This window comes from Coturnix japonica, chromosome 2 (assembly GCF_054131305.1).
Source record: "Coturnix japonica strain WE chromosome 2, WE-NBRP24, whole genome shotgun sequence".
Lineage (NCBI taxonomy): Eukaryota > Metazoa > Chordata > Aves > Galliformes > Phasianidae > Coturnix > Coturnix japonica.
Genome location: NC_140664.1, coordinates 64822295 through 64849682, shown reverse-complemented (window position 1 = coordinate 64849682; position 27388 = coordinate 64822295). Strand labels below are relative to the sequence as shown.

The 27388-nt window shown below is 40.5% G+C and overlaps 1 protein-coding gene across 2 annotated transcripts; it reads left to right on the top strand.

Annotated features, from left to right (window-relative positions):
* Positions 1-8469: 8469 nt before the first annotated feature.
* Positions 8470-27266, top strand: IGFBP3 (insulin like growth factor binding protein 3). Of its 2 annotated transcripts, none has more exons than XM_015854870.3 (4): positions 8470-9579; positions 13252-13478; positions 18282-18401; positions 24467-27266. In XM_015854870.3, exons 1-4 carry the CDS (start codon positions 9204-9206, stop codon positions 24590-24592), a joined length of 849 nt encoding a protein of 282 aa, XP_015710356.1. In that variant the 5' UTR covers positions 8470-9203; the 3' UTR covers positions 24593-27266. The 2 variants fall into 2 exon arrangements, 1 of the variants encoding a protein (XP_015710356.1); XR_014942686.1 differs by having other exon boundaries at positions 8740-9579; positions 13252-13491.
* The last annotated feature ends 122 nt before the right edge of the window (positions 27267-27388 follow it).

The following is a 27388-nucleotide window of genomic DNA, read 5'->3' as shown; positions in this document are numbered from 1 at the left end:
AAAGAAAAAGAGAAATAGGTTTTCTTCTGTGTTACTGGGAAATTTTTCGTCTTTGTCTGTAGAAAATCTGAGAATCCCTTTCATAGAATCATAGAATTGCTCAGGTTGGAAAAGACCTTAAAGATCATTGAGTCCAACCACAACCTAACCATACATTCAAGTGGTTTTTAAACACGTCGAGGGATGGTGACTCAACCATCTCCCTGGGGAACCTATTCAAGTGTTTAACAACCCTTTGCGTAGAGAAGTTTGTCCTGATATCCAACCTACACCTCCCCGGTTCAACTTAAGTCCATTTCCCCCTGTCCTATCACCTGTCACCAGTGAGAAGAGACCAACCCCGCTCTTCCTGTAAGCGCCTTTCAGATATAAGAAGAGAGCAATAAGGTCTCCCCTCAGCCTCCTTTTCCCCAGACTAAAAAAGCCCAGTTCCTTCAGTTGCTCCTAGTAGGACATATTCTCCAAGCCCTTCACAAGCCCTGTGGCCCTTCCAGCACCTCGATGTACTTCTTGCATTAAGATGCCCAAAACTGAACACAGTACTCAAGGTGAGGCCTCACCAATGCCGAGTACAGGGGCAGGATGACTTCCCTAGTCCTGTTCACCACACCATTCCTGTTCACCCCAAGCCTGTAGGGTTGCCTGGGGTTGCCTTAGCAGCCAATCTTTGAGTGTCACACATTTCCCTTAGTTGTAATAAAAGTTAAAGAAACTGCACAATAAACGAGCACTTGCAGCATCATATTGGTGTGTGGTGTCTCCTGTTTCATTGGATGGAGGTTATGCTGCACTCAGCGTGGCATGTGGGAACCCAATGTGATACGGTGAAATGGCTGGCCTGGCAGGCAGGTAAGCCTGACATCTAGAGGAGGCGGTACCTGACAGAGGTGGATTAAATCGCATGTGGTAGAACTTCAGGCAGCATGGGTCAAGCAGCATTCGCTTCAGAGAAGGCAGCTGTGCAGCATCTCCTATCCCTTTCCACACAAACTGGGCATTCTATTAAGTGGTTGGAGCTGGTCTTCCTGCTTTGATGAGAGACAATGGGCTGGAAGTGGACAGGAGTTATAGGACTCTATGACTGTGAATAATAAAGACGCATGCTCCTTGGCACCTATGATATAATAGACAACGTTGCTATCAAGGAGGTGTTAGAAGGGGCGTTAGCCTCTGCTAAGCCCCTGTTGGTGTGTCCTGGTGAGATACGATTTTGGTCTAAAGAGCAGAATTCTATTCCCTTATTGGTTATTCTGGAGATGTCTGCGGCTAAAATACTGCTTCTACAGCACCTCCAGTACAGGTCGGAATGGAGGTGGATTTCCCTCTATTGCCAACCACCTCTTACTCCGACTTATTCTTCAGATGGGGAGGATGCCTCTACATTCCAAAAACTTTGAGCCTTGCTGAGGGAGCAGAAAGAACAGTATTGTGACTTGTTGGCAAAGATAAAAGATCTTGATCCAAAGAAAGACTATAAATCTATACAATGCCATTATAAATCTTAATAGGATGCGGTTTTGCATGGTCTTACTAATTTAGAGGTACAACTTAAGCCGGGCTGTCATGTGACAGAGTGAAAATGTGGTGCGCTGGAGGAAGCACACGGAATTACAAATGATCAAGGAAAGTTAGGAGGAGGGGTTATAAAACATGATAAAGGAAGTACAGTGGTGGGGGAAAAGGAGTCAGTGTCTAACGAAAAACAGCTTAAATGGGTGGTGCAGTGTGTTGAGGATGGGACAATGTCAGTCCCAGAAGCACAACAATGGGCTCAAATAAGTGGGGATTTGAAGCAGAACGGCAACTGCTCAATTTGCTTGAAAAGTCAGCTGTATTAAGTAAACATTGGGAGTAGTTTGGCTCCTCTCAGTCTGACTCCTCCCAAAGTGGTTGCTCCCAAGGGTCGATGTCAGCAGCATCGGGAATGGGAGGGACGATGCAGACAGGTATGCAAGGAGCAGTAACAAAGCATCAGCTCCCGGGACGCCCTCTGGTGGCCAGGAGGGAGTCATTCGATCAAGAAAAAGAATTTAACTTGCCCCTCCCGGATTGGGATGGCTCTGATCCAGACCAGAATTTGACCTGTTTCCCTCGAATAATGTTAGTCCCTCGAATACTGGTGGTTATGATCCTGGACAAAGGTGGAGGAATGTCATCCAAGATGCTCTTATTGAAGGAGTAATGTTACCAAAATCTTTTACTGCATTGCCAATTACTGTGACTCCTCAGGGTCAAACCCAGTGGACCCTGTTTGATTGGAAAACAGTGGATTACAGCAAGAGGTGATGCAGTATGGGATGGTTAATAAATTGGTAACTCAGCTTTTTGTAGAAGTCAGATTCGCATCCCTCAATACATTTGACAGTTAATGGAGTTGGTGTTGCCTCCTACAGCTTATCGCTTGTTTATAGAAAGGTGGAAAAAGAAGGTAAAGACATTCTGTATTGATAGTGTTCATTTGCCACCAGGGGACCCACATAGAGTGGCAAATCATTATATGATGTTGGGGAAACGAAGGTGGTCTGCATGCCTGGCACAAGCTTTAATGCCCCCAGCAATAATACAACAAGATTCAATCAGTGCTTCCCCAAATCTGTCTGAGGAAGCAATAGATGCTGTATTGAGAGATTTGACTGTAACTAATGCTAATTCACAATTACAACAACTGTATGTTCCTGTCACTTTCAATACTTATTTGTTGGCTCAAAAAACATTGCAGAAAACCTGATTGTTTTTCATCAGAGCAGTCCTCCCTTTAATTTCTGCTATTTTTAATCTGTGGCAAAATATTTGGGTCACTTGAGCTAATGAATCAGGTCAGTCTGCCTTTTGCTTATCTATGGCCACTGTGAGTGATCCATTCTGCACCTATCTTATTGGCATTCCTTTCTTAAATCGAACCCATTTCAGATACTGGGCTAATCTGTCTACAGTCGAGGTGTGTATAACTAGTGCATCTCATCACACCTTGAAATTAGTTATGCAGTTCCCTAGTTATAACACCACTCAAGAGCAGCTATGCCTAGTACAGAACATGTGGAATGTTTCTGAGATGCCTCCATAAGAACTCAATCTGCCTGGATCAGTACTTTCAGTAGCTTGATTGAGCTGTAGTAAGTTAAACAAGTGCAAGTATCCATCATTTTGTAATTATGCTTCAAAAGCTACCTATCTTTATGACACAGGAGAATTTAAGAATGGCACTGGATGCATTTCATTTGGGGGAGCATGGGAGCAACTTGCTACAAAATTGGGTGATATAAAATACTTTGGACCCCATTCTGAAAATGTTGCAAGTCAGATCATTTTACCATGCTATTCCATATCAACACCAAACACTTTTTGGGGAGGATATGAACTTCCACCTGGATACTTTTTGATTTGAGGTGATCAAGCATGGCATGGTATCACAAAAGATCTGTACGGAGGACCATGTTATCTGGGGTACTATGCTTACTCCCAACACTGTGCAGATGCATAAGATTTTTAACAAGCCAGTCCAACCAAGAACAAAGAGAGATTTACTCTACTTTTCTCACCAGTGCAACAATAACGTTCAAATATGGAATACACTATCTCAAGTGCTTGCATCCCTGTTGCTGCCAGGTTTGGCATCTTCAAAAAACACAGGCAACATACAAAAAAAGGCCTGTTGGGCTCAGAAACAATTCAGACTAACTTCTAAGATGATTTCAGAGTTGCTAACTGATGTTGATAATATCCAACATGCGGTACTACAGAATCGAGATGCCATAGATTTTCTTCTGTTAGTGCAGGGACATGGATATGGGGACTTTGAAGGAATGTGCTGTATGAATTTATCAAATCACTCAGTGCCCATTCATAAACATTTGGCACAACTGTCTGAAAATATGAAACATATCAACGTTGACACAAATCCTTTCGACTGCAAAGTGTAGGATTATGGGGATGGTGGAAAGACATTGTAAAACATGCAATACTTTTGCTCGTGTTTCTAGTTTGCCTAATGTCTTTCATTCCATGTCTCTTGCAATGTGTGCAGAATATGATTGTGAAATCTACTTCTTTCTTGTTTGCAGAAAAAAATTCCACTTGCAAAAATACAATATACTTATGGTCCTTTGAAATAAAAGAGGAGGAGATGCAGGGAACATTGGGATGCAGGTATCACGTGACATGGTATCATGTGATAGGAATCATGTGGTGTGGTTCCATCGAATGACCTAAAGCATGGCACTACATAAGGACGTGTTAATGATCTAAGCTCGTAGAACAAGGAAGTGGACAATATAGCCAATGTGCTTGTAGATGCCCTGATATGGTAAACATGTAGATTCAATCAAGAAAGAACACGTTGCCTTAGCAGTGAATCATTGAGTGTCACACATTTCCCTTAGTTGTAATAAAAGCTAAAGAAACTTCACAATAAATGAGCCCTTGCAGCACCATATTGGTGAGTGGTACCTCCTGTTTCATTGGATGGAAGTTATGCTGCACAGAGCATGGCACACCTCATATTCATAAGACATTCTTTTATAATTGGGCATTATTATATGGGAGATATATATATATATATATATATTATTATTTAATGGGGTCTGGGGTTAATGGGCATTATAATAATGCCTGGGCCTGGCAAAGAGCAGGACCAGGATGCTGAACTTTAGAAGAGCTGACTTCAAGCTACTCAATGGAATGCTGGCCAAGATCCCCTGGCGCGCTGCTCTCAAAGACAAGGACGTTGAGGAGAGCTGGCTACTGTTCAAGGATGCCCTCCTGGCAGCACAAGAGGTCTCCATTCCCCTGATTAAGAAAGTGGGCAGGAGAGGTAGAAAACCGGCATGGCTCAGCAAGGACCTGCTAAGAGAACTGAGGGTGAAGAAAGGGGTAGAGGAGTTGCCCTCTGTATTGAGAAGTGGATGGACCGCAATGAGCTGTGTCTGATAAACAGTCACAACCAGATTGAGAGTTCGTAGGTTATCTTTATCAATGACGGAGAGAATAGGATTGAGTGCACCCCCAGCAAGTCTTCTGATGACACTAGGCTGAGTAGTGAAGTTGATAAAATAGATATCAGGAATGCCATCAAATGGGACCTCACAGGCTTGAAAAATGGGCCCATGAGAACCTGAGAGGTTTTACAGGACCAATTGCAAGGTGTTGCACTTGGGTTGGAGCAGTCCCAGATACATCTGCAGACTGGGAGAACTACTTCAGAATAGCCTTGCAGAGAAGGACATGGGGGTTCTGGTGGGTAAAAATATTAACATGATCCAGAAATGTGCACTTGAAGCCCAGAAGGCCAGCTACACCCTGGGCTGCATTAAGAGAGGAGTGCCCAGTAGGGCAAGGGAAGAGGTTGTGCCCTTCTACTCTGCCCTTTTAAGGCTTCTTCTGGGGTACTACATCCAGGCTTGGGGGCCCCGGTACAAGAAATACATGGAGCTGTTGGAGTAGGTTCAAAGGAGGGCCACAAAGATAAACAGAGAGCTGGACCATCTGTCTCTCTTATGATAAAATGCTGAGAGAATTGGATTTGTTCAGCATGGAGAAGAAAAGGCTCTTAGAGATATAATTGCAACCTTTGAGTACCTGAGGAGAGCTTCTGAACAGGAGGGAAACCAATTTTTTACCCTTCTTAAAAATATAAGTGATGTTTTCCTTTTCCTAATCACCAGGGACTTCACCTGGGAGCTATGACTTTTCAAATATAATGGAGAGTCGGGTAGTTTGTTCAGGACCCTGGGGTGGATGTTATTAGACCCCACAGACTTGTAAATGGTCAGTCTCAACAGGTGGTCTCAAATCTACTCATCTCTTAAAGTGGAGGAATTTTACTCCCCCAACCCACACAAGTACAAGGACTTGAGAGACATGGGAAGGCTGACTACCAGTGAAGATGACACAAAGAACTTGAGTATTTCAGCCTTCCCCATGTCTGTGTTTGCCAACAATGTATTTCTCCTTTGGTTTCCTAGCTTTATCAGCTCCTAAATCTAATTATCATTTGTTCTTTTATACTGAATCCAGACACTGTTTTGAGACAAAGCAGCAGAGGACAGTGCCTATGGCAAAACCAGTACCGTTTTCTACTTCATAAGCTTGAACGCTTGGCTTGAGAGGGGAATCTGGAAAAGAATTGGGTTCTTAACCTGGAGCAGGTCAGAAGCAAATTGTCATTAAACTTTATTTTTAGAGAAGTGACAATTCTGAGACTAATTCATGCCCTCATTAAAACTCGCTGCTCTTCATGCTCTAGAAAATATTGTTTAAATTAAGCTTATTTTGACAGCAGAATAGCAGTTCTCCACAGAATGGGAATAAATGGGAATACTCCCAATGATACACTTAGCATTCTGATGTTCATTGGTTCAAAGTTCCTGTTATAACAGCTGACTTGAGTATTTTACTAAGAAACAGCAAAACATTGAAAAATCCAGTGTATATTACCACCATTATACATTACTACTAGAGTAGAAATGAATGCCTCCTTCCTATAGACTTAATCTGAGTTTTACTTAAACATAAAAGATGGTCCTAAAGATTTTTCAGAATTCATCACTATAAGGTTGAATAATATGAAGATGATAGCAAAGATAATTCAAAAGGCTATTTGTAAAAGAAAACTCACCAACATCAATGCCTTGGCAGGAAAAAGCTGGGACAATCTCCACCAGGGAGCAATCTCAGTGGGGGTCAGCCCTTAAATGAGGTCTAGAGGAGGTGGAGTCGAGCTCCACCCCTTCCGGGAGCACAGCTAGATTACTCTCACCTGTGCTCCCACAGCTGACCCGACACTTGCCTCAGCTGATTAATAAGAGGTTTAAGCTGTGATTACCAATTTTCCATACAATCACCTATCAGTAGTCATTAAATACAAAATAAGATTTTCTGCAATACTTTCCAATGGAAAAAAAGAAGGGAAGAAGGGAGGAAGGGATGAGGGAAAGAAGGGAGGGAGAGAGGAAGGAAGGAAAGAAGGAAGGAAAATGTGGTGTTTTCCAACCCCTCACCCTCTACCTTGCGGGTGGGTTTAGTCTAATTCAACCCTGGACAACTCACGACCTCTTTTGGTCAGTGAACAAAATGAGTAAGAGGACAAAAGAAGGCTGAAAACCATTGGTGCAGTCATCTGTCTGTGTAATGAGTGTCTGTTTTATTGTTTTTTGTTTTTTTTCCCAGAACCTCTTTAATTTCAATTCCTGAGGAAAAAACTTTTTCTCATCTCTTCCATTATGCTTCTTAAATACAAAATTTATTTATTTATTTATTTTTAAATCATGTTAGGTACAGTGTCTCTTTCAAGACAGCAGCTGGAAGGTATTGTCTGAACAAAGAATGGAGAAAACAACCCAAAGATATATTTTTAATGACCTATAAATACTTGATTTTTAAAAGAGAACAGTTTTTGAGATTGACAGGACAGTACCTTGAATGATAAGATACATGCTCCACTATTCCGAACTGTAGTGTTAATGACAAAGGAGTTGAAAACAGCAATATTGGGCTCATATTGTTTCCATGGTAGAAAATATTTTTATGAGCTGGTATATTGTCAGTATTATTCATTAACTTTGTATGATGAGCATGCTTTTATATCAGAAAGACTGTATATATGTTTACCTCACCATCTCCTTCTGCAGCAGGTCTCAGGAGCATTGTGATGATCACAAAATCTGGATTTGTCAGTTCTGATTTTATCCTTTGAAATTAAGCCAAGAGAAGGAGAGCAAAGTAAGTCAAGCAGAGTGAGGGTGGGATTTGCATCGGCCACAAACAAAACCCAAACACATGCATTGTGCAAAATCAGGTTTTGATATTATTATTTATCCCCAGATCTGCAAGAAAGTTGTAATGGAAAGTGTTTCCTCTTGGGCAGAGGAAAAGGTTTAAGAGTTCAGTTCAGAACGCTTTAGAAAGATAGGGGAGGAGCATCCACGGGACTGGAGCACAAGATATATCCAGTCCTGTGCCTGAGCCAGAGAGCATATTTAGGATATCTGAGAGTAATATCCACGTGCGTACATTTGTCCGCGGGTTTGTGCATTTCCCCCTATTTTCTTAGGAAATGCAGTGTCATGTGAACTGTAAGCCAGTTCCAGTTCATCCAGAATCTCTATGTATGTATGCGCGAGAGAAAAGATAGGTCGTTCTGCTTTCTGGGGCTCCCGGCCCCAAAGCATACAGGATTGTGTACACAGGAATCCAAAAAAAAGGGCTCTCTCCATGAGCTTTGCTCACGCATCCTCTACCGGTGCCAAGTGGACACATGAGCACACAGGATACTTGTTCTTGAAACAAAAGACAGACACAGCGCCCTTCTTCCCAGGGCCGTACCCTTAAGCTGATCTCGAAGAACCCGTAAAGCCCACGCACCGCCTAAACCACCTTCCCCGCCCCCAGCTCCATGTTCGAAACCTGAATTTAGCGAGCAGCAACGCTCCCTGCCGCGTGGTGCCGCTGGTAATTCATGGCGCGGGGCGGGCCAGGGGCAGCTGCGCTATATAGGCAGCTCCGGGCGGCATGCGAGGGTAGATGGGTGCAGAGCTGGGGAGGGGGGACTGCCTAAGGAATAAAAAGGGATCTTTAATTTTTCTTTTTTCCCTCCTCATCTATTTTTCTCCTTTCACGCCTGTTTTTCTGCCTTTTATTTTCTCAAGCGTTTTTGGACCGAATTCTCTTCAGATCGTCTGGGCTTGCTTTTTAAAGGTTGTTTTTGGCGATTTTTTTTTCTTTTTAGTTTTACAAGTTTTTTTTGTTTGTTTGTTTTTTCCTACGTGGATTTTGGGGGGAGAAAAACTAGCGTCAAGCCAAGTGGTTGAGGCGTTCTGCAGGGGGGTGGGCAGGAAAAGTTTCCTTTGTTCCCAACAAGTTACTCTATTACTAAAGGCCGGCGGCTAAAGAGAGAACGGGTCGGTGCGCGCGCGCCTGGAGCACAGCCTTCCACCTTCGCCTCCTCCCCGTGCCGCCTGGGCTACGGGAGGCCGGGGCCTTGCCCCCTGCGGCTCTTCCGAGGCGGCGCGGGCTGTGAGCGCGCCACCGCGCCCCTCCGTTCTCCAAGGCGGCAGGGCCCGCCTTCGGTCGGCCCGCCGCTCCGCGCGAGGAGGGGCGGCCCGAAGCTCCTCGAGCCCCGGTCTGGGTTGAGAGGCTCTCGCCTCCGCTCTCCCCCTCCGTCGGAGCTGCACGGAGACGCCTTCCGGCGGTCCCCTCCGACGGTTGCCATGGTGTCGCGGCCCGGCGTGCTGTGGGCAGTGGCGGCGGCGGCGCTGGCGCTGGTGGGCCGGCGGGCGCTGCCGGCGCCGGTGGTCCGCTGCGAGCCCTGCGACGCGCGGGCGCTGCAGCAGTGCAAGCCGCTGCAGCCCGACTGTGCCGAGCGGGTGCGGGAGCCGGGATGCGGCTGCTGCCTCACCTGCGCTCTGCGCGTGGGGCAGCCCTGCGGTATCTACACCGAGCGCTGCGGCGCCGGCCTCAACTGCCAGCCGCGGCAAGAGGAGGCGCGGCCGCTGCAGGCTCTGCTGGAGGGCCGCGGGCTCTGCACCAACGCCACGGCGGGAGACAAGCTGCGGGCCTTCCTGCTGCCGGGGCCGCACGCCGCAGGTAAGGGGCTGCGGCTCGGGGTGTGCGCAAAGAAAAACGCGAAGTCTGCGTGAGTGTATGCCGGCATCTTGATTGCTTCACTGTCAGTCTTTTTTTAAGTTGAAAAGTCAGTCACGTACACTAACTAGAAGGGTCGGGCGGCGGGGGAAGGTGAGGCCAGCGCCGTCTGCTGCTTCAGCAGTTCTCGGCACCCAGGGCCGGTGTAGCACGAACGGCTTGAGGTTTTTTTTTCCTCTGAAGGAGAAGGAAGAGTTACTTGTTTTCTTCGCTTTTAAGTAGCTTTTCACGAAACAAGAGTAGGTGCTCTCTTTAAAAGAAGTAGAAGGAGAAGTGAAGGAGTTGTGCGCTGCTCGCTTGGCTGTGTGAGGCTGTGAGGTTGAAGAACCTTCTTACAAAGTAGGTGAAATCCCTGTGATTTGTCACCAATGTTCCTGGAAAGAGGGTGCGAAAAAACTACAGAATGTGGGCTGACTCCTGCAGCGTGGTGAACTCGCGGGACGTTAAGCCCCCGGGAATCAAAAATGGGGGAAAAAAAGAGAATAAAAAGGTAGTTAAGTATTTCCCTGATCATTGGAGGTAGTTATTCAGAACAAAGCATTGGCATAGCAGTGAGAGGACGCTGCTTTTCTCTGAATTGCAAATAAATCTTTAGTGAAAAGAAGCTTTCCCCTGCTTTCTCGTGCCTCTTGCATGTCTTGCAAACGAGGTATTCACAGAGCAGGTTCTGTTTGGTTTGAAGAGGAAGAGACGGTTGGAAAAAGTTCTGTTAACACGCGTATTTAGAAACTTAAGAGACAGGAAGACCTGGGTTTCAGATCCAGAAAGCACAGTCCCTCTCTGCAAGCATTTCATTAAACTGTTTGCTAACCAACAGCAAGTATGTTAATATTTATTTAATAGAAAAAGCGTGTCAGAAGTCTTTCCACCCTTTGCACTTTTTAAAAACTAGGGGTTTTTCTGCTAGGTTACAGGAACTCTTTGACTGGCCTTTCCTTAGCTGAGGAAGTGGCGCTAGTTTTTCAGTTAAAAACTGGCTGCTATGCTAGTAAGACATGCATTATTATGATTACTTATGTGCTGCTCCCAAGCTGTGATACTTGAGAGTTCAGAGGTACTTACTGAAGTTCTAAATCTCATTGGAGCATGGAGCAGCTTCCTTCATCACATGAACTGGGTTTTGACTGTTTGTTCTTCAAATGATTTGAAAACGGTGGGGACTCCTCAGTACGTGGAACTTGGTGCTGTTTGATGGGGGGGGGGGGGGGCAGCGCAACAACCCCTAGAGGAAATAGGGGATAGAGGCCTGGTGAAAATACTTCCACCTTTTATATGAAGTAGTTAGAGTATTGAATTCCTGTTTTGTATTCTTGGCACACAGCGAACTCCTATTTTGAAATAAAAAGGTGTTTGATTGCCTAAGAAGTGCAAAGTAGGTCCCATGCAGTTCACATTCCAGGCATGATGATTGAAAACTCTAGATTGCAAGAAGGAAGTAATATGCTGAACCTGCGTGATAATATTACACACTCAGTGTCCACCTCTTTTTGGGTGCTGCTCCAATTTCATTGCAAGTCCAATTCTCAGGAATTAAGATTCCTAGGGGGTACCCTCTATCCTGGGGCAGGATCGCATCTTCTCTGTTACACATGGCTAGGTCCCTGCATTAAGTGCTACACTTTGATCATTATTAGTGATTGCTAGAAATCAGTGGGTGGTGTGTATTGCAGGAACTTCTTAATACCACCTAAAGTAGGCTACTACTTTCACAGCCCGTATTTTGGGATACTAAAGCCATAATTAGTAATGTTCATATTCCAGCCTTCTAGTCTGTTTTTGAAAGAGAGAAAGCAACTTGTGCAACAGTTTTGCCTACACTACAACAAAGTGTAAAGGTACTATATAATGAAATCTTGTAGCATAGGGTTAATTGAATACATGCTACTACTTTAGAAGTGGAATTATGACAATTCTGAACTTAATAAGCGCTATCAATACGTGATGGTCTATCAAAACTGTGTGAATATCCTGGGGGCTGTTTAATGTGCAGTAAGTATAATTTTTTTTGTATAGTTGGTGAACTAATATCTGAATGGAGAAAACCTACTAGGGTGTAATATTTATATGTAGAAGATCTGAACTTGTGATGTTTTTTGTTGTGCCACTTATTGCAGACTTAACTGAGATTGTGGGGGGAAAAAAATCATTTAAAAAAAGAGACACTGCAGTGCCAGAAATGAGTTCAAATAGTGCTGAGAGTTTGATTTTAACCATCACAAGCTAGGAAATCTTAAATTTAAGACTTGAACTTCCTGTGCATTTGCACTGGGAGCTGGATTTTCCCAGTCAGTTACGTCTTTTGTCCTCAGTGGCTGCACTGAAACCCCCAGTATCAAGATATTGACTCTGATCCCTCCTGCTCATTTTTCTCCCCGGTTCTTGTGTATTGCCAGTGGAATGATACTGTCTGTGTTGAAATACCAAGACTCAAATGAGCTAAATGAACACAGACTTTCAGTTTTAGCACTGGATTTCTTGGCTTTTCTGGTTTTCCAATGAGCCATCAAGTATATTTTAATATAGGTTTTCAGGATGTTTCTTCTGCATCAGTTATTATTGTGCAACCCCAATATGATTTCTTTCTTAGCATACTGACTAGTATCCATTCTGTAGAGGAAATAAGGCCTTTTACAGTTCCATTGCAGGAGCCTTAGAAGAGAGAAATGCAATGTAGGCAAATGCCTCAGGAGGTTAAGGAACACTGGGCTTATGCAGTATTCTGGAAAAATGCATTTCTCCTCTAGCTCTGTGGATATTAGTTTAAAGAAAAACTGCTTTTGAAGCTTGTATTTGAAGTAGACATTTGTTCTGTGATACCACTACAGAATGAATGGCTTTTTTATTTTTTCCTTTTACCCCTAAAAGTGTGTTTAGTAAATCTAGAAATGTTTTAATTCCTCTATTGTTAAGATCAGAAACACTTTTTCTCCTGTTCTGTATGAGAGCAAAGAGAAAAGCGGTGTTAAAATAGTTAACTAGTACCATCAGACTCAGCATGGTGTAGAAACTTTACAGTAAGTATTTTCTTTTTGTTATTCTACCAGGGGAGATCATTAGTTGCTCTCTATCCGGTAAGTTTCCCAGGTTAGGTATATTTAAAGCTGTTTAAATCTGCTCTGGGTCAGAAGTACATGATTTGAGCACTCTGTGTGTCCCATGTTGGTTGGGCTGCTAACAGCTCTGACTTGGGGCCAAGTGCTGGCAGCACTCTGCATGTGGCAGACCTTCCTTCTTCTGCCAGGAAAGGAAACCAGCAAAGAATGAGGACTGAGAAACCTGGGCAGTAGTGGTTTGCAAATAGTTGGAAGTGAAATGAATATAAGTAGTTTTCAAGTGATTAAAGAAGGCAGCATGTTTTTTAGAGGCATCCAGCACAGGTGTTGAAATGACATAGTGCCAGGAGGGAAGAGAGTCTTTAGTTAGAAAATTCATCACAGTTCTTTGCACTTAACAGGGGGGATGCTAATGCTTGCAGAATACTGAATTGTTTGGTGTCATATATGTTTTTATAAAGAAAAACTAAAGTTGTAGATGAATTCAGTAGTCTGTTGCCTTTCCAGACTCAGGTGATAGTCTTTTAACTTTGTTTCTTCACTGAATTTGTTCTTTTCAAAGGAAATTCCAGTGATTCAGAAGAAGACAGGAGTACCAGTAGCTTAGAAAATCAGGCTATCCCAAACTTGCACAGAGTGCCAGATTCAAATTTGCCTCCACAGCACATCAGAATAGATATCATCAGGAAAGAGCAAGCCAAAAATACACAGCGTTATAAAGTGGAATATGATTCACAGAGTACAGATACGCTGAATTTCTCTTCGGAATCCAAGCAAGAAACTGAATACGTAAGTAGATTCTGTAAGTGGAAAGACATTTTCCTTCTTCTGTATGTGTGGCTGCGTTTGCATGTTGTATTTCAACAAAATAAAGAAGAAAAGAACCAAAATGGTTATATTTGTTACACTAATCTAAAGCATTCTGTTTTGCCAATACAGCTGTTCAGTCTGCAAATGCAGACAAGCAGCTGACCAAACAGATTGTGTTCAGAAGACAAAGAGGCCTAATGCACTGGTGTTTACATTGATATGAATATGTTTTTCAGAAAATAAATTCTTAGTGAAAATACTTGTTTCCACCTGTTTCTGTCAGTGGGCTCAAGACAGGTTTAATAGTGTCATTGTTTAATAAATATGGTTGCGAAAAGCGTTATTGGGGATTGTAATAGTGAGGAAAAAAGAAATACACTACATAATCCGTCTCGTTTTTGTTTGCACTCTGTGGAGCATTGGCTTAGTTTGAAGGACTTAGGGCATGGTTGTCCAACCTTCTGTCTTGCTTCGGATGCACTGAGCAAAGAGGAATTGCTTTGGGTTGCATGTAAAATATATAATAAATATTATGTATGTTATAAAATCTATGTTTTAATAAAGAAAAAAGAAAACATTGAAAAAAAACACAACAAAGCGGAGCAACGAAGACATAGAACTATTGGAATGTTTGACTTTGTTTTTATGAAACTGGGGCATCAGGCTAGTTTGATGGTAGTGGTTGCCATTCCTAGTGAGTTCTCAAGGTGTTCACCAGAGGTTTTTGGTGCAACATTACTCTTCCTGTGCTTCATTTTTTACAATAATTTTTCACAAATGTCTGTACTGCCAATAAGTGATGACATAAATAAAGCATGATTGTGAAGTGAGGGGTATTTTTCTCTGATAACAGAGGGCTTATGAAAGTCTGGATAAAGACACACAACCAAATCTTTCTTGAGTTGAATGTCTGATTGCAACTCTATACATTATTTGCAAATTTTCCCATAGAATGTATTTATGTTGACTTTACAGTCAGAAATACAAAATACAAAAAATGACTTTTCAAAAGTCCTGAAACCTATTCTCAAATTCCTTAATCAAAACTGAAAGAATGGCTGCATATTATTTGCTATTCACAGATTGTGTTTAGCCACTGTACCAAAATTATTTGCCATAGCTTGAGCCTCCCATAATTTAAGTTTCATTTCAAACACTGTTGTTGTCTGAAACATAGCATAGATAAGGTGATCTTTCACCTTGAAGATGTGTATTTAACTCATTTAAATGAGCAGCCAAATCTACCAAAAATGCTAAACCTGAGAGTCATTTTTAGTCTTCACATTCTGGCAAAAATATTCTTTTTTGATTCCTTTTAAGGACTTGATTTCACTTTGCAGATTCTGTTTAGCATCTTACTCCAGCTTCCTTCCGAAAAGTAAATGGTGGCCCCCATAATCTAGGAGTTCCTTAAAAGGATGCTGAATGAAATGTCAGTGATTCAGTCCCTTGGACTTTATGAAGTTGATGGTTTTTATGACAATTTGCATGACACTATCCATTTTACATCTTTAACATGTAAATTTTCTTGATGTCTGATGTAGTGATGGTTCATCAAGTGCAGTAATTGCATCATCTTCTATTAGTTTTGTAAGGCCCTCTTTTTTTCTTTTTTTTTTTTAAACTAGCCATCACTAGAGCACCATCAGTAGCTATACCAGTTATGTTGACAAAGGTCAAAGAAAATGGCTTTAATGTATTTCTTTTTACTGCTTCATATAAACCAAGAGACTTTGTTGTGTCTTTGAGTGGCACCAAAGAAGCCTTTTGCTCAGTGATATTATATATGTTGTCATTACCTCTAATGAAAATAGCAAGTTGAGCTGTATCTATAGCATCAGTACTTTCCTATGTTGCCAAAGCATAAAATTTGAAATTAGCAGCTTTACTCTCCAAATTTCTTTCGGTAGATAGTTCCCATTTCTTCAGTTCACCTGGCTGTAGTCTGATAAGAACTGATATTATAAGAATCTGTTTTATGTATGTGTGCTTTCTCTATATTGCTTAACAAACTCACCATCAGAAAATGGTTTTGATTTTATTTAATTTGCGGGCAGATTTGCTGTCATGTAACTAGTTTTTATAACAGAATCTATTTGAATTATAACTTATAAAAAATATTTTGTTGAAGTGACACTTTTCTCAGTTCTGCTTTTTTTTTTGTCTTTATGAAGCATTCAATAATCAGATGGCTGGAGGACCCCCGTAGGGGGAATGTGAAAGTATTGGGACTTTCCAGCCAGGAGAAGAGAAAACTCTGCAGGGCACCCCTCCCTGGAGATGTTCTAGGCTAGGCCGCGTGGGCCTTTGAGCAGCCTGGCCTAGTGGGAGATATCATTGCCTGTAGCAGGAGAATTGGGACAACTAGATGATCCTTCAGTGGTTCCTCCCAACCTAAACCATTCTGTGATTCCTTGATATGTGTCAAATTTGGCAGCGTGTTTCTGCACACGATGTCTTTTCAAATTGTAAACTTCGAAAACTGGAATCATTTCCATTCAAATCAAGTGTAGCGCCATATTATTTGTCAGCAGTGTACCCTCCTTGTTTCCTGGGGCTGGGTGGGGCAGAGCTGCTACCACGGAGCAAGGGTTGCATAGTGCTCAGCTGCATGCAGCCCATGAGTGGCAAGTTGTGATGCCTAGATTAGGGTTTTGAGTGAATAGACATTCATTGCATGGCATGTCCACTTCTTGCAGTTTATCATTGAGCACCAATGTGTGCATGCAGTGGCACAGAGGTAAGGAATATACCCATTAGAAAGAATTTGCAGGGCAGCTGGAGTGTGGTGAATCTGAGGGGATATTAATTCCAGTTCAAAAACTTTTTGGCTGCTAGCTTGGTATTGTCAAACCTGTGCCATGCAACTTAAAAATATGGGCTGATACACTTTGGCACCTTATCAAAACAGTTGTGTTGAAACCAGACGTAGCTTCACGCCTGCAAGAAGTTTTGAAACTTTAGGAATGTTTTGTCCTAAGACTGTGCCCTCCCAAGATAACACAGGAGGGCTGGTTAAACTGTGTTGTTCGATTAGTTGCTTATGACCAGCCAGTGAAAATGCTTTAAGTATCCAGGTGTTAGCACATCCTCTTCCCAAAAATTTGAAATAATGAGCCTCTTCTATTAAGAGTGAGTTTTTTTTGTTTTGTTTTGTTTTTTTATCTTTAAGGAAATAGCGTCCTCCTTTTATATGGAATGAATGTTTTACTTACATGGTGTATGGTCTCTGTGTGGCTTAACAACACTGTTTACATACCCATCTCTGGTAGGAACTAGAACTAGGTCCATTTGAGGCAGGCGCTTAAGCAAGTAAATGACAACCTATCTATGTCTGTGTGCTAGGTTTTGATCTTCACTTCTTTGACTTATGAGACCTGTTTCAAAATAAGGATTAAAACATGCTGTTGTTAATTGTGTAGGCAGAACTCAATCCCAAATCCTTCAGTGTGTGATCTGCAGTCACTGTGAGTTTTTTTGCTTGCTGCCAATAAAAGCAGCAATTTAAATCACTTGTTCAGAACTTGTGAGGATTGATACTGAAAAAAAAAAACAGCGAGGAAGGTTCTTGCTTACCAGAAAACCAGTTTTAAACTTCAGCAGGACAGTGGCATCTGTACGTTTTCAGACGCATGAAAGACACTTTATATGGGTGAACTTGTGACATTACTAATTGAAAGTATAAATGTCATTGTTCTACTAATTGATAATTTATCCAGTGGGTCTTTGTGTTGGTACAGCAACTTAAACATTTTAAACATGTGTAACTTGTGTTAAGAATTTTTGGTCTCCACTGAAGAATCAGTTTGGTAGACTGAGTCAGTAATGTGCTCAGAGAGGAGTGTGGTAAACAGAGTATGCAGGATGTGATTCCTGAATTCTGACCCTGCTGCTAACACTGACTGCTTTCCTGAATTCTGGTAAAATTTTAACTTCTCATTTCCTACTTTGCTGACTGAAAATTGGGCCTGGTGGCATTTTACACTCTGACTCTTTTGGGCTTCAGTGAGAAATAATTAGTTGAGGTTTGAGACAGGTTTTAAGAAATAATTCTGGAAGTTTTTACCTCATTGTCATAGAGATAATCCACACTATGTTATTGTCTGTTTTGCAGATTAACTAGTGCAAAAAGTTACATACTTACATGATGAAAATGTCATGTGCAACCATTTGTTTGTATGACTGCATTTATTTGCGTGATCGCATCCATTTGGTTCAGCTGAAATTTGGAGTTTTTATCCAAAGTTGCAGTATATTTATAAACACCTGTACAGTATGCCAAACTACTCATTTTCAATTTAGTATGTTTTATTCAGTCCTTTAAATCCAGAAGAATTACAGAAATCAGATGGCACTGGGGAAGGTTTGCCAACTGTTGTATTTCCAATTGCCTGTGTTCTTCTTTTCCTGCTTGATGAAGATCAGGTTGTTCCTTCCTTAAGTTGTGTTACATATGGCTGATTGACATACAGGCTGTCTTCTTTTACACATATGTGATTGTGATTTCAGCTGGAAATGCCACTTTGCGTGAGCGTGTTAGGTGGCCTTCAGTGTTTAGAAATCAGAAGTATATTAGAAGTTAGAGATTATGCTTTATCCTGAATAAAGCATAATGTCAGAACTTTATCTGTGAATGGTTTGCTTTTTGGCATTTCCTTTGTTTTAATGGATTTGTTTGGTTTAACCTTTGTTTAACCTTTGAGGTTTTACTAAGTCTTGTGTGAAAGACAGCATTTGGGAAAGAAGTTTAACCTGTACTTTCTAAAATGTGCTCGTTAACAGGGTCCCTGTCGTAGAGAAATGGAAGACACTTTAAACCACCTGAAGATCCTGAATGTCTTGAGTCCTAGGGGTTTCCATATTCCAAATTGTGACAAGAAGGGATTCTACAAGAAAAAGCAAGTAAGTGCAGTGTCTCAATTGTTTCAGTGAATACATTTCACTTTTTTCTGCATTGTTCTCATCCTTCTGCTGAAGGCCTTTGCCAGGAATGCTCATTATTTATCATTTTACAGAGGAACCGTTTTAATTCAGGTTTCAGGTCCTGATGTGATACTGTTGAACCTTGTTAAGTGGGGATAATGTTTTTATTTTCTGTTGTTCATAGCAGCAGATTAATTTGAGAAACTTTGTGCCTAATCACACATGGCTTGGCCATTGTCCTAGTTATTAATACCCTTCAGTTTAAAAAAAGCAGTGCCTCTGTAATAACCCACAGAGCTAAATGTTGCAGTCACCATATGACTGCAATAGATCAGTGCTTTGAATTGTAAATAGCTGCTTGAAAGTTCCTAGAAGAACTGCACTGGATTATATTACAAAAAGCAATTTGAGAAGGACATGTGTCTGTCCTTTATGTGCTACACAGATCACTTCCAAAATCCAGGTCGTGTTATCATGAAAGTGATACCTCTAATAGTTGATGTGCAGCAAAGATGGTCCTCCTTGGTTTTCCGTTTGCATTTGACTTCGAGGTTGTGACCCTTCTTCACAAATGCAGACATAAGCTACAGGTATTTGTGCTTTAGTTGTACTGCAGCAGCATTCTCCATTCAGAGCTGCCCTTGAAGTTCATTTAAGAGCTTGAAGAAGTGCAAGACACAACAGGCTGCTTGCTTTTTGTGCACATCTGTTCTAATTCTGCTGTTTAGTTATTGACCTGTCTTTGAATGTATGTCCTGATATAACTCCAGAATTTCCTGAGCTCAGTAGGCACAGGTTTTTTCTGAAGGCAAATCTCTGTTGTTGCTACAGATTTTGTGAACTATCTTGTCTCCCATTTGGGTTTACATGAGTCAGCCTCTTTAGCTGTGTTAACCAAGAGTAGTTAAGTGTGTTAATGTCTGATGCGGTTGGTGAGTGGGAAGTGATAGGCCAACTTCAGAGCAGACCGTCTCATTTTTGGAGTAGTATCTCCTCATTGTTTGTCTTCCAGCTTTCTTAAAAACAATGTTACACTTTCAGATATTTCATGAAGCTCTACAATTAGCTTGTAGTGTCAGATGGGCTTTTTGAAATAGGGATGAGTTTACCTTCTGCCATTGGTCTAGCAATGGGCTGTGTTGTATAACCTTTGCTGTGTGCTGCTGAGCTTATCTACACTCCCAAGCTTTTTCCAGAGCTGTTGGTGATAAATCCCATGCAGGGAGAATTTGCTTCTGAAGTTTTGAGAACTCACTGTCAGTTCATGTCTCATTGCCTGTAAATTAGCAGATAGCAGTGCTCAAATCCCAGTCTGCATTTGTTCAGGAAATTCCACGGACTGCTACATGAGCTCCTCTGTGGAGCAAGGATAGAACTGTGTTTTGCTGCTATGCCATAAATGCATATGCTTAGCTAGTTCAGAACAGCATGTTACTTAACTGCATTGATGATATGTAAGTGTACTGTAGTCGTTATTCTTCTATAGGTATTACAGAAGACCACAGGTTGGTATTTACTTGTTCAGTAGATAGTTGTTCCTCTTATCTGTCTTTTGACCTTAAAGTTTTAGTTCTATCACAAAAAGGTGGTGACTTCCATATTTTCTTTAGTGTGTGCATATATTAGATCAGATCTATGGGAAATATAGTCAAGTGTCTTACTGTTTAGTCATGGCTCTGCCATGGAGGCAGAAAATGAATTGAATTGGAAGTGGGGGCAGGGGGATGAAAATATAGATTCACTTTTCTAGTCTTTACTCCTAGAAGTTCATTTACCTAGAGTGAGGTGTTGGTACAGAGCAAATAAACTTCTGTGCTGCGTGTAGTCTCCGTGCTACCTGGGGCCTCTCAAATAGGTTTAGAAAAGGTGATTGCAACAGCAATCCGGTCAGCACACATAAATCTTGAAGGGGTACTTTCATAAATGGCCAACCTTGTCATGCACTGTGCTGATCTGTACAAGTCTCTTAGCTGCATGGTAGTTTGCAGCACAGAATCTTGTTAAGAAATGTCTGCAAATTGAGACAGTGTGAGGAAATATGTGTAATGCAGTTTGAATGTTGCTACTCTAAATGAATTACAATCAACTGCTGGCACGGGCCTTCACAGGTATTGCTTATAGGAGCTGGCTGCTTCTCACATAAACAAAATGTAAAAAAATAACAGTGTATTTCAATTACCCTTGATTAATCAACTCCAAGAAAAGAAACACCAGATGGAGAAATTAGTTCTGGCCACACTGAATTCACATTCTCCAAAACAGTACAGCTTTATTTGTTTTATGAAGCCTTAAAACTTAGGCCTGACGTTTTCGGGAACCACAAGCAGATATCGAAACTGATTAAGAGAACACTAGACTATTTTGTTAATTTCTTTCAGCAGCATTCAGTCTGTAATTCAATTATATTTTGTTGTGACAACAAAATTTAGAATAATTTGTTAGGAAATAGGCAGTAAATCCATCAGAAAAGGAGTGTTAGTTAAACATTTTTAATTCTAGAAGTGACTGAAACTACTGCTTAGGGTATTCATGTGTATATATAGGTGATGAGGTGGTAGGAATCCGTTAAATTACAATCGTAAAATCTCATTCAGGAGGCATTTTTTATGTTGGTGTATTTTTCTTTCCTGGTCACTTGCTCTTGCAGTCCAGTTGAAAGCAATTACTTTTCTTGACATTTGTTGATACGTAGAGATGGACTTTTCAGGAATAACCATAGAAAGTAATTTGCAGCAAATTCAAGAATATTATTTCTCATGATGTAACAAAAAATTATTTTAGACCTTGTGTTTATATATAAACTTTTAAAAAATCGAGCATACTAAAATCTAGACTTCTTCATCTTAATAAATCACACATGTAAGCCTGTACTATTCAAGTATGGAATGTAACTATGTTTACATGGATTAGGTTAATATGGGTGCGTTTCTGCCTTAGGCATGAAAAGAAAGCTTTGATGAAACTGGAATTATTGTCCTATATTTGTATACCAGATACAGATATTCACCTAAATGTGAGCTGGAGTTGTTCCACTGAAAGCAGAGCTGGGCTTGGCAGGAGCCAGCGCAGCCTGAGGTGTACGTCAAGGCAGTCTGTGCTGTTTCAGGAGACCACAGTTGTAGCTCTGCAGAGACCTCTGGGCTGATCAGGATTCCACAGGGATACCATATGTTCTGGTGTGTCCCACAACTGCTTCTATGGTATGTCTTTGTGGAGAGCAGAGGGGCAGGTGGCATGAGGCTGGCAGCTGGTGCTGCTATCAGAAGTAACTATTGACTCCACTGCTTGGGCAGTTTTCCAGCTTTTTTGGACTTCTGAAGTCATACAGAAGTCAGGGCTGAGAAATGTATATGGAATACAGTATGTATACTTACTTTATGCAGATTGTGCTCCATTTCAGTAGCAAATGCAGGCTAGCTGTTTCATGATAAAAACATCACATCTGAATCTGAAATGCTTTTCTTTTGACAGTATTGTTGAGCAAGTAGTATAAAATCGTAGGACTGCAAAAGGTTGTGGGTTTTTTTTTCTTTTTTTTTTTCTTTTTCCCCTCAGTGTTATTTCAACTATGAAACTAAACCTGTGGTTTTCATTTTCAAGGTGCTATTGTTAATTCCACAAGTGGAGTATGCAGCTGTAAAAAGTAAGCCAAACCTCCAGCAGTGTGAGATAGCTTCAACTTATCATTTGTTTTGATGGTGATACAAGCCTGTGATTCAGTTGAGAGTTGTTTAATATACCAAACATAGTACTTCTAAAAGGGGAGGATTGCTGTTATGAGTGGAAGTTTAGTTTAATTGCCAGAGAAACAGATAACAGCAAGAAATTAGCAGTCTAATTTAGGCGCCATCTGTGACAGCACTTGGTTAAAACAACTACAGAATTGCTGCCTCAGTTTCCTTATTTGTAAAATTTAAATGATGCGAAGGCAGTTGTTTACAAATTACTTGATACCAAGCAGAAAGGATTTAGTGTGCTAAACTAATTGTTATCACTTAGGATATAGCCAAGTCCAGTTAACACCAAAGGTAAAGAAAAGAATCATGTTGGCATCAGTGGCCTTTGAACGGCCATTCAGTGAAATCCTAGAGAAGATGGACAAATATGGGTCTGTTTTTTGAGACAATGTATGATTCTAAAATGTACTTTGATTTCATATTTAAAGATTTGATGCAGGAAGCCAACAAAGAAAGTAACTAGTTTCCAGTAAAAGCTAATCATGCAGTTCAGCATATAATTAATTAATGTAGCTGTTCTCTCAATAGACTTGAACTTTTTCACTCTCTCTTAAAAAAAAAAAAACAACAAACACACACACAAAAAAATGAGCAACCCAAAAAACTAAAAAATAAAGCTTAAGATACAAATTTAAGAATAACTTTCAGTTGCAGTGACGATTGATGTTATTTCACTTACTCTAAACTAAGCCCAGGTGAAAACCTGGATTCCTGCCAGGGAGGAATATTCAGAGATTTGGTCTAATGTGTGATCTGTTCTCATCTGTCTTTCACAACTTCGTAGTGAGTACTATCTTTGCTGCCAGAAACTACTTGGCTCAAGGGTCTGTGTGCAGGTGCAGGCAGTCCCCAGGAGTAGCCCGTGTTCATACTTTTTGGCAAACCACTCTTTGACCTGAGGTGCTAAGCTAGGCTTAAAAGTGTCAGATGCTGTGGGCAATGAGTGATGCACAACATTTACCTGAAGTTTCCTTATGCACCCATGTGTGGGAAACACATGAGCCTTGCTGATCACTGACATGGGAGAGCAGAATGTGTATGACAGTGTGAGAACAATGTAGAAGAATTACAGCAGGAAGTTTACATGGCTTGTAGTAAATCTACAGCTGGTACCCAGCATGAACTTCTGAAATGCTTGCATTGCTCTGATCTGAGGTGTAGCATTTACTGTATGATAGCTTTTACAGTATTCTGTCTGGCCCATTTATTTTCACACAGTGGTACAACAGATGAAAACCCCAGCCTTTGAAAAACTAAGTGCGTTTGTTACCACTTCTGCTGGAGTCAGAATTTTTTCTGTCCTGACTAAACATCTTTCTCTGTTAGCATTTGCAGTGAATCCTTTACCATCAAATCTAAACAACTGGATATAGATGGAGGTTATGTCTTAGCAAAGAGCTTGACAGTTGGAGACTCTGTGCCTAGTAGCCACGTGTCTTTTGAAAAGATGAAGACCTTGCAGAGTTTCCTTTAGGCTGAGCTGTGTCCAGGGTTACTTACTGAGTGTCATCTTCTTTAGTCTAGCTTTTACCTTTCTTGATTTCTTTGGAAGTGTGTTAGTACAGGGTAGACTTTTTTTTTTTTTTAAATCTTCTTTTAGCACATTACTATTTCTGAAGAAGTTTAGTATCTGTGTTTATTTGATGCCGATTTAATGTTGGTCAGTTTGTTAAGAAATGCTACTACGCAACTGATTTCTGACAGTAATGTATGTTGTAGACTAATACAATTCCAAAGCCCTTGGCAGTTCTTGACATAAGAGCTCAGTTTCAGAAGAATTGGGTATCTATTAATACAACATAAATGATGGTATTGATATTCCTTCAGAAAACAGATGCAAAACAAAGGTGTTTATTGCTGAAAGAGTAGTCTTTGCCAGACTTATGCTTTTAGTGCAGAACAAGCCTCTTGACTTTCTTTTCCAAAGATGGGTCTGAGTCATCGACCTGCATGGTTGTAAGTAGTTCTGAAATTCAACAGGTAACAACTATGTTCTTTAATATAATAAGGAGTAGTTCATTATGCTGTTTTCTGGTAATTCTTGGAACAGTTTTATTATAAATACAAAATGGCTTATGGGTGGAATATTACATTAGATATTGTTATACTTTGTTAGAGGTATAAGATCTTACTAGAGGTTAAATCTTCAATTTGATTCTAGAAATGTCTTCTAGCGAATTTTTTGTTTGATTCTATATATGGCTAGAATATAGCAGTACAGCTATCAAACAAGATTCCTGCTTGTCATAACTCCAAGAGCAGAATAAAACAAAAAATGTGTTAATTAGGTGCTACATTCTGTTTCAGTGTCGTCCATCCAAAGGCCGAAAAAGAGGTTATTGCTGGTGTGTGGATAAATATGGACAACCGCTTCCTGGATATGATGGCAAGGGAAAAGGAGACGTCCACTGCTATAACTTGGAAAGCAAGTGAGGGCTGAATGCCAGCTCTTCTGGCATCTGTGTGTGACAGCTGGACCTAGCAGAGACCTTGGAGGGAAGTACTGTGTTTTGCAAGGTGTTATGATCTCTGCTTCCTGTCTGTCTCCTTTGGTGGCTGGGGGGATCCAGGCCTCTGTGGGTTCTGCAGCTGTACCTGGCCACTGAAGCGTATTGAGCTTTCTATAGAATGTGTAGGGAGCTCTGAATTCCCATGAAAACCTGCACTATTGATACCAAGAGAGAAAGAAAAACACAAGGCACTTCAGAATGGATTCAGGGATTCTGCACTGACTTTAAAAAATGGCTTGTGGCCAATTTGATCCTGAGAGGTTGTGGTTTTAATTTGAAAGAATTCATAGGCTGTAAAATTAATAAGGAACAAAAAGTGACACACGAGGATTTAAAGGTTAGGGTTTTTCCATAGGTCTGAATTATCTTCACGGGTAAAATGTTTTTATAGAAATCTCAAAGAACTTTTTAAGAGACATATTTCTAAAATGAAGACGTGACTATTTTTTCTGTAAAGTATACTATGAATATTCTGTTAGTCTGTATTTAATATAATTGTTTTAAAATAAACTTATTTAAATGTGACATATGAATACCAAACTCCACAGTAATTCTAGTGTATACTTCTATATGCAAAGAGAAGGTAAAAATATAGGATGATTTCCATATGTGTATAGTTCCATGTGCATGCACATGGAACTATTCTAGATATTAGAAAGAAACTTGTGGAGTGAAGGAAGTATTTCCAGAAGGGATTGTTTCATTATATGAAGTAGGTACAAATGCCATGAAAATCTTATAAAATTTGTCTATTATTTTAATGGTATTTCTGATGTACCCATCACTGAATTATGCCACTGGAAAAATTAACAGTTGCACTGAAGCTCTCGGTAAAGCATTCGTTTTTCATCCGTCCTTAGCTTCAGTTAGTGCAACAAGGCTTATGTTTTGTCTGTTTCCTTCAAATATCCTCATGTTAGTATAAAATGTTTATGGACAAAAAATTGCCATTGCAGTACCAGCCTTTCTGTTTGCTGACTTATTTTTAAAAGCTATGTCTATTCTGTGTTGTATGAATATATGCTATCAAAGCACACATTCGCTATGAGGAGCTTACGTTTAAAATAGTGCAAATGAGGGGATTGTGTACTTGTCTGTTGAGACCTGTGTGCTCCGTTTATACTACACATAATGGTTTCTTCCTTTGACTTTGGTAGAAATTATTTGCCTGTATTAAAGCATAGAGTGAGAACCACAGTTTAAATTTCCAAACCTGCCATGGCATTATATGTCCTTTTGGTTGGAGAATGGGTGTTTTGGTTTTATTCTAATAGGTGATGCTTTCATATAAAGAAGTCTTTGGCAGTTTTGCTTCTGTTTTGTTTTGGCTGATGGTTTATTGAACTTCATGAAATAAATTGTGTGACAATGAAATCTGGATAAGGAAAGGAGGCCTGTGAAATGTACCAGCTCTCTGGAGAGTAATGCCATACTTTGTATATGTATTTATTTATATATTTTATATAAATATCCTATATATTTATATAAATATATAATATATTCTTATATGTGTCGCTATAAATGTTTGATGTCAGCATAATTAAAAAAAAAAACAACAAACAATAATAAAGAAACCCCCCATGTCATCATTGTAATTTCCTTTTGGGTTGGGAATTTGATGGAGAATGATAGCAGTACTCATGGGCCTTTCCAACTATTGTAGCCAGTGGTTGTGCTGGTGGATGGGAGACAATGAGGTCAAAGAGCCTGTTCCTCTCCCACCCTGTGAGTTACAGCCATCCTTGTTTCCTACCAGCTCCGAAAAATGTCTTGAAAGTCTGATGTGGAAAGATTTGGATGCAGAGATTGCAGGGTCAAGATGGCAATCACTTTAAATCAGATGTTTAGAATTGTACTCTGAAATGTATTAGCTGAGCTCCCCTGTTTGAATTCCTAATTGATATCTGATGAAATGAGTTCTCATTGTTAAAACTTTAAATTTAAAACCTAACAGTAAGAAATTCAGGGAGTGTGAAGTTATACTTAGTCCAGACTTATACAGGCTTCTTGGCGGATGGTCACATTGAGCTTTGTGAGTTGAAGATTAATTGCAATAGTTTTACTGCTACTGTGAATATAATGCCTGCAAAGATTTGCTGGCTAGAAAATAAATAAATGATGAGCTTTTTTAATTTTTTCCTTTTTCTTTTGGAGTTGTAAGCTGGTTTATTTCAAATACATACACACGGAGAGTAAAATTAGATTTAGCAATGTTTGGTCATGTAATATATAATAAGTGTTGGATTCATAAAAGTGAGTTATTAATATTTCCATTTTTTTTCCCCATCTCTATCTTATGAACCCTCAGAGAGAGGAAAACGACCACTCATCAAAAAAAAAGTGGACATCTGCCTTTTGAACCACATTTTGTAAAATGAAGATATATTTTAATAGCCTGTGACAACTTTTCTGTGTGGTGTTTTTCATTAAGATTTCAGCTCTTTCTGTTTTGCCCCACAATTAAAAATAAAGAGATGTTGGCTGGTATGGGTCCTTAATCAGTACAAACTTTCTTAGCCATGGAAAAGTAAAAAAGGTTGTTGAGTTGTACAAACCAGTTTGGCTATGTTGTTTCCAATAAATATCTTTAAAACAAAGTGTCTAAAAATAGCAAAGATTTCTTACCTGTGGTTTACAGCTACACCTTATTCAGAAATTGCCTGTAAGCAGGAGCACGATTGCTTGCTTGCACTAGTATTGGACACTTACTGTTTTGTTC

Coding starts and splice junctions, on each gene's coding strand:
- IGFBP3 (XM_015854870.3), top strand. CDS start 9,204: ATGGTGTCGCGGCCCGGCGTGCTGTGGGCAGTGGCGGCGGCGGCGCTG. Junction 9,580..13,251: donor GCCGGGGCCGCACGCCGCAG/GTAAGGGGCTGC, acceptor TTCTTTTCAAAG/GAAATTCCAGTGATTCAGAA. Junction 18,402..24,466: donor GATTCTACAAGAAAAAGCAA/GTAAGTGCAGTG, acceptor ATTCTGTTTCAG/TGTCGTCCATCCAAAGGCCG.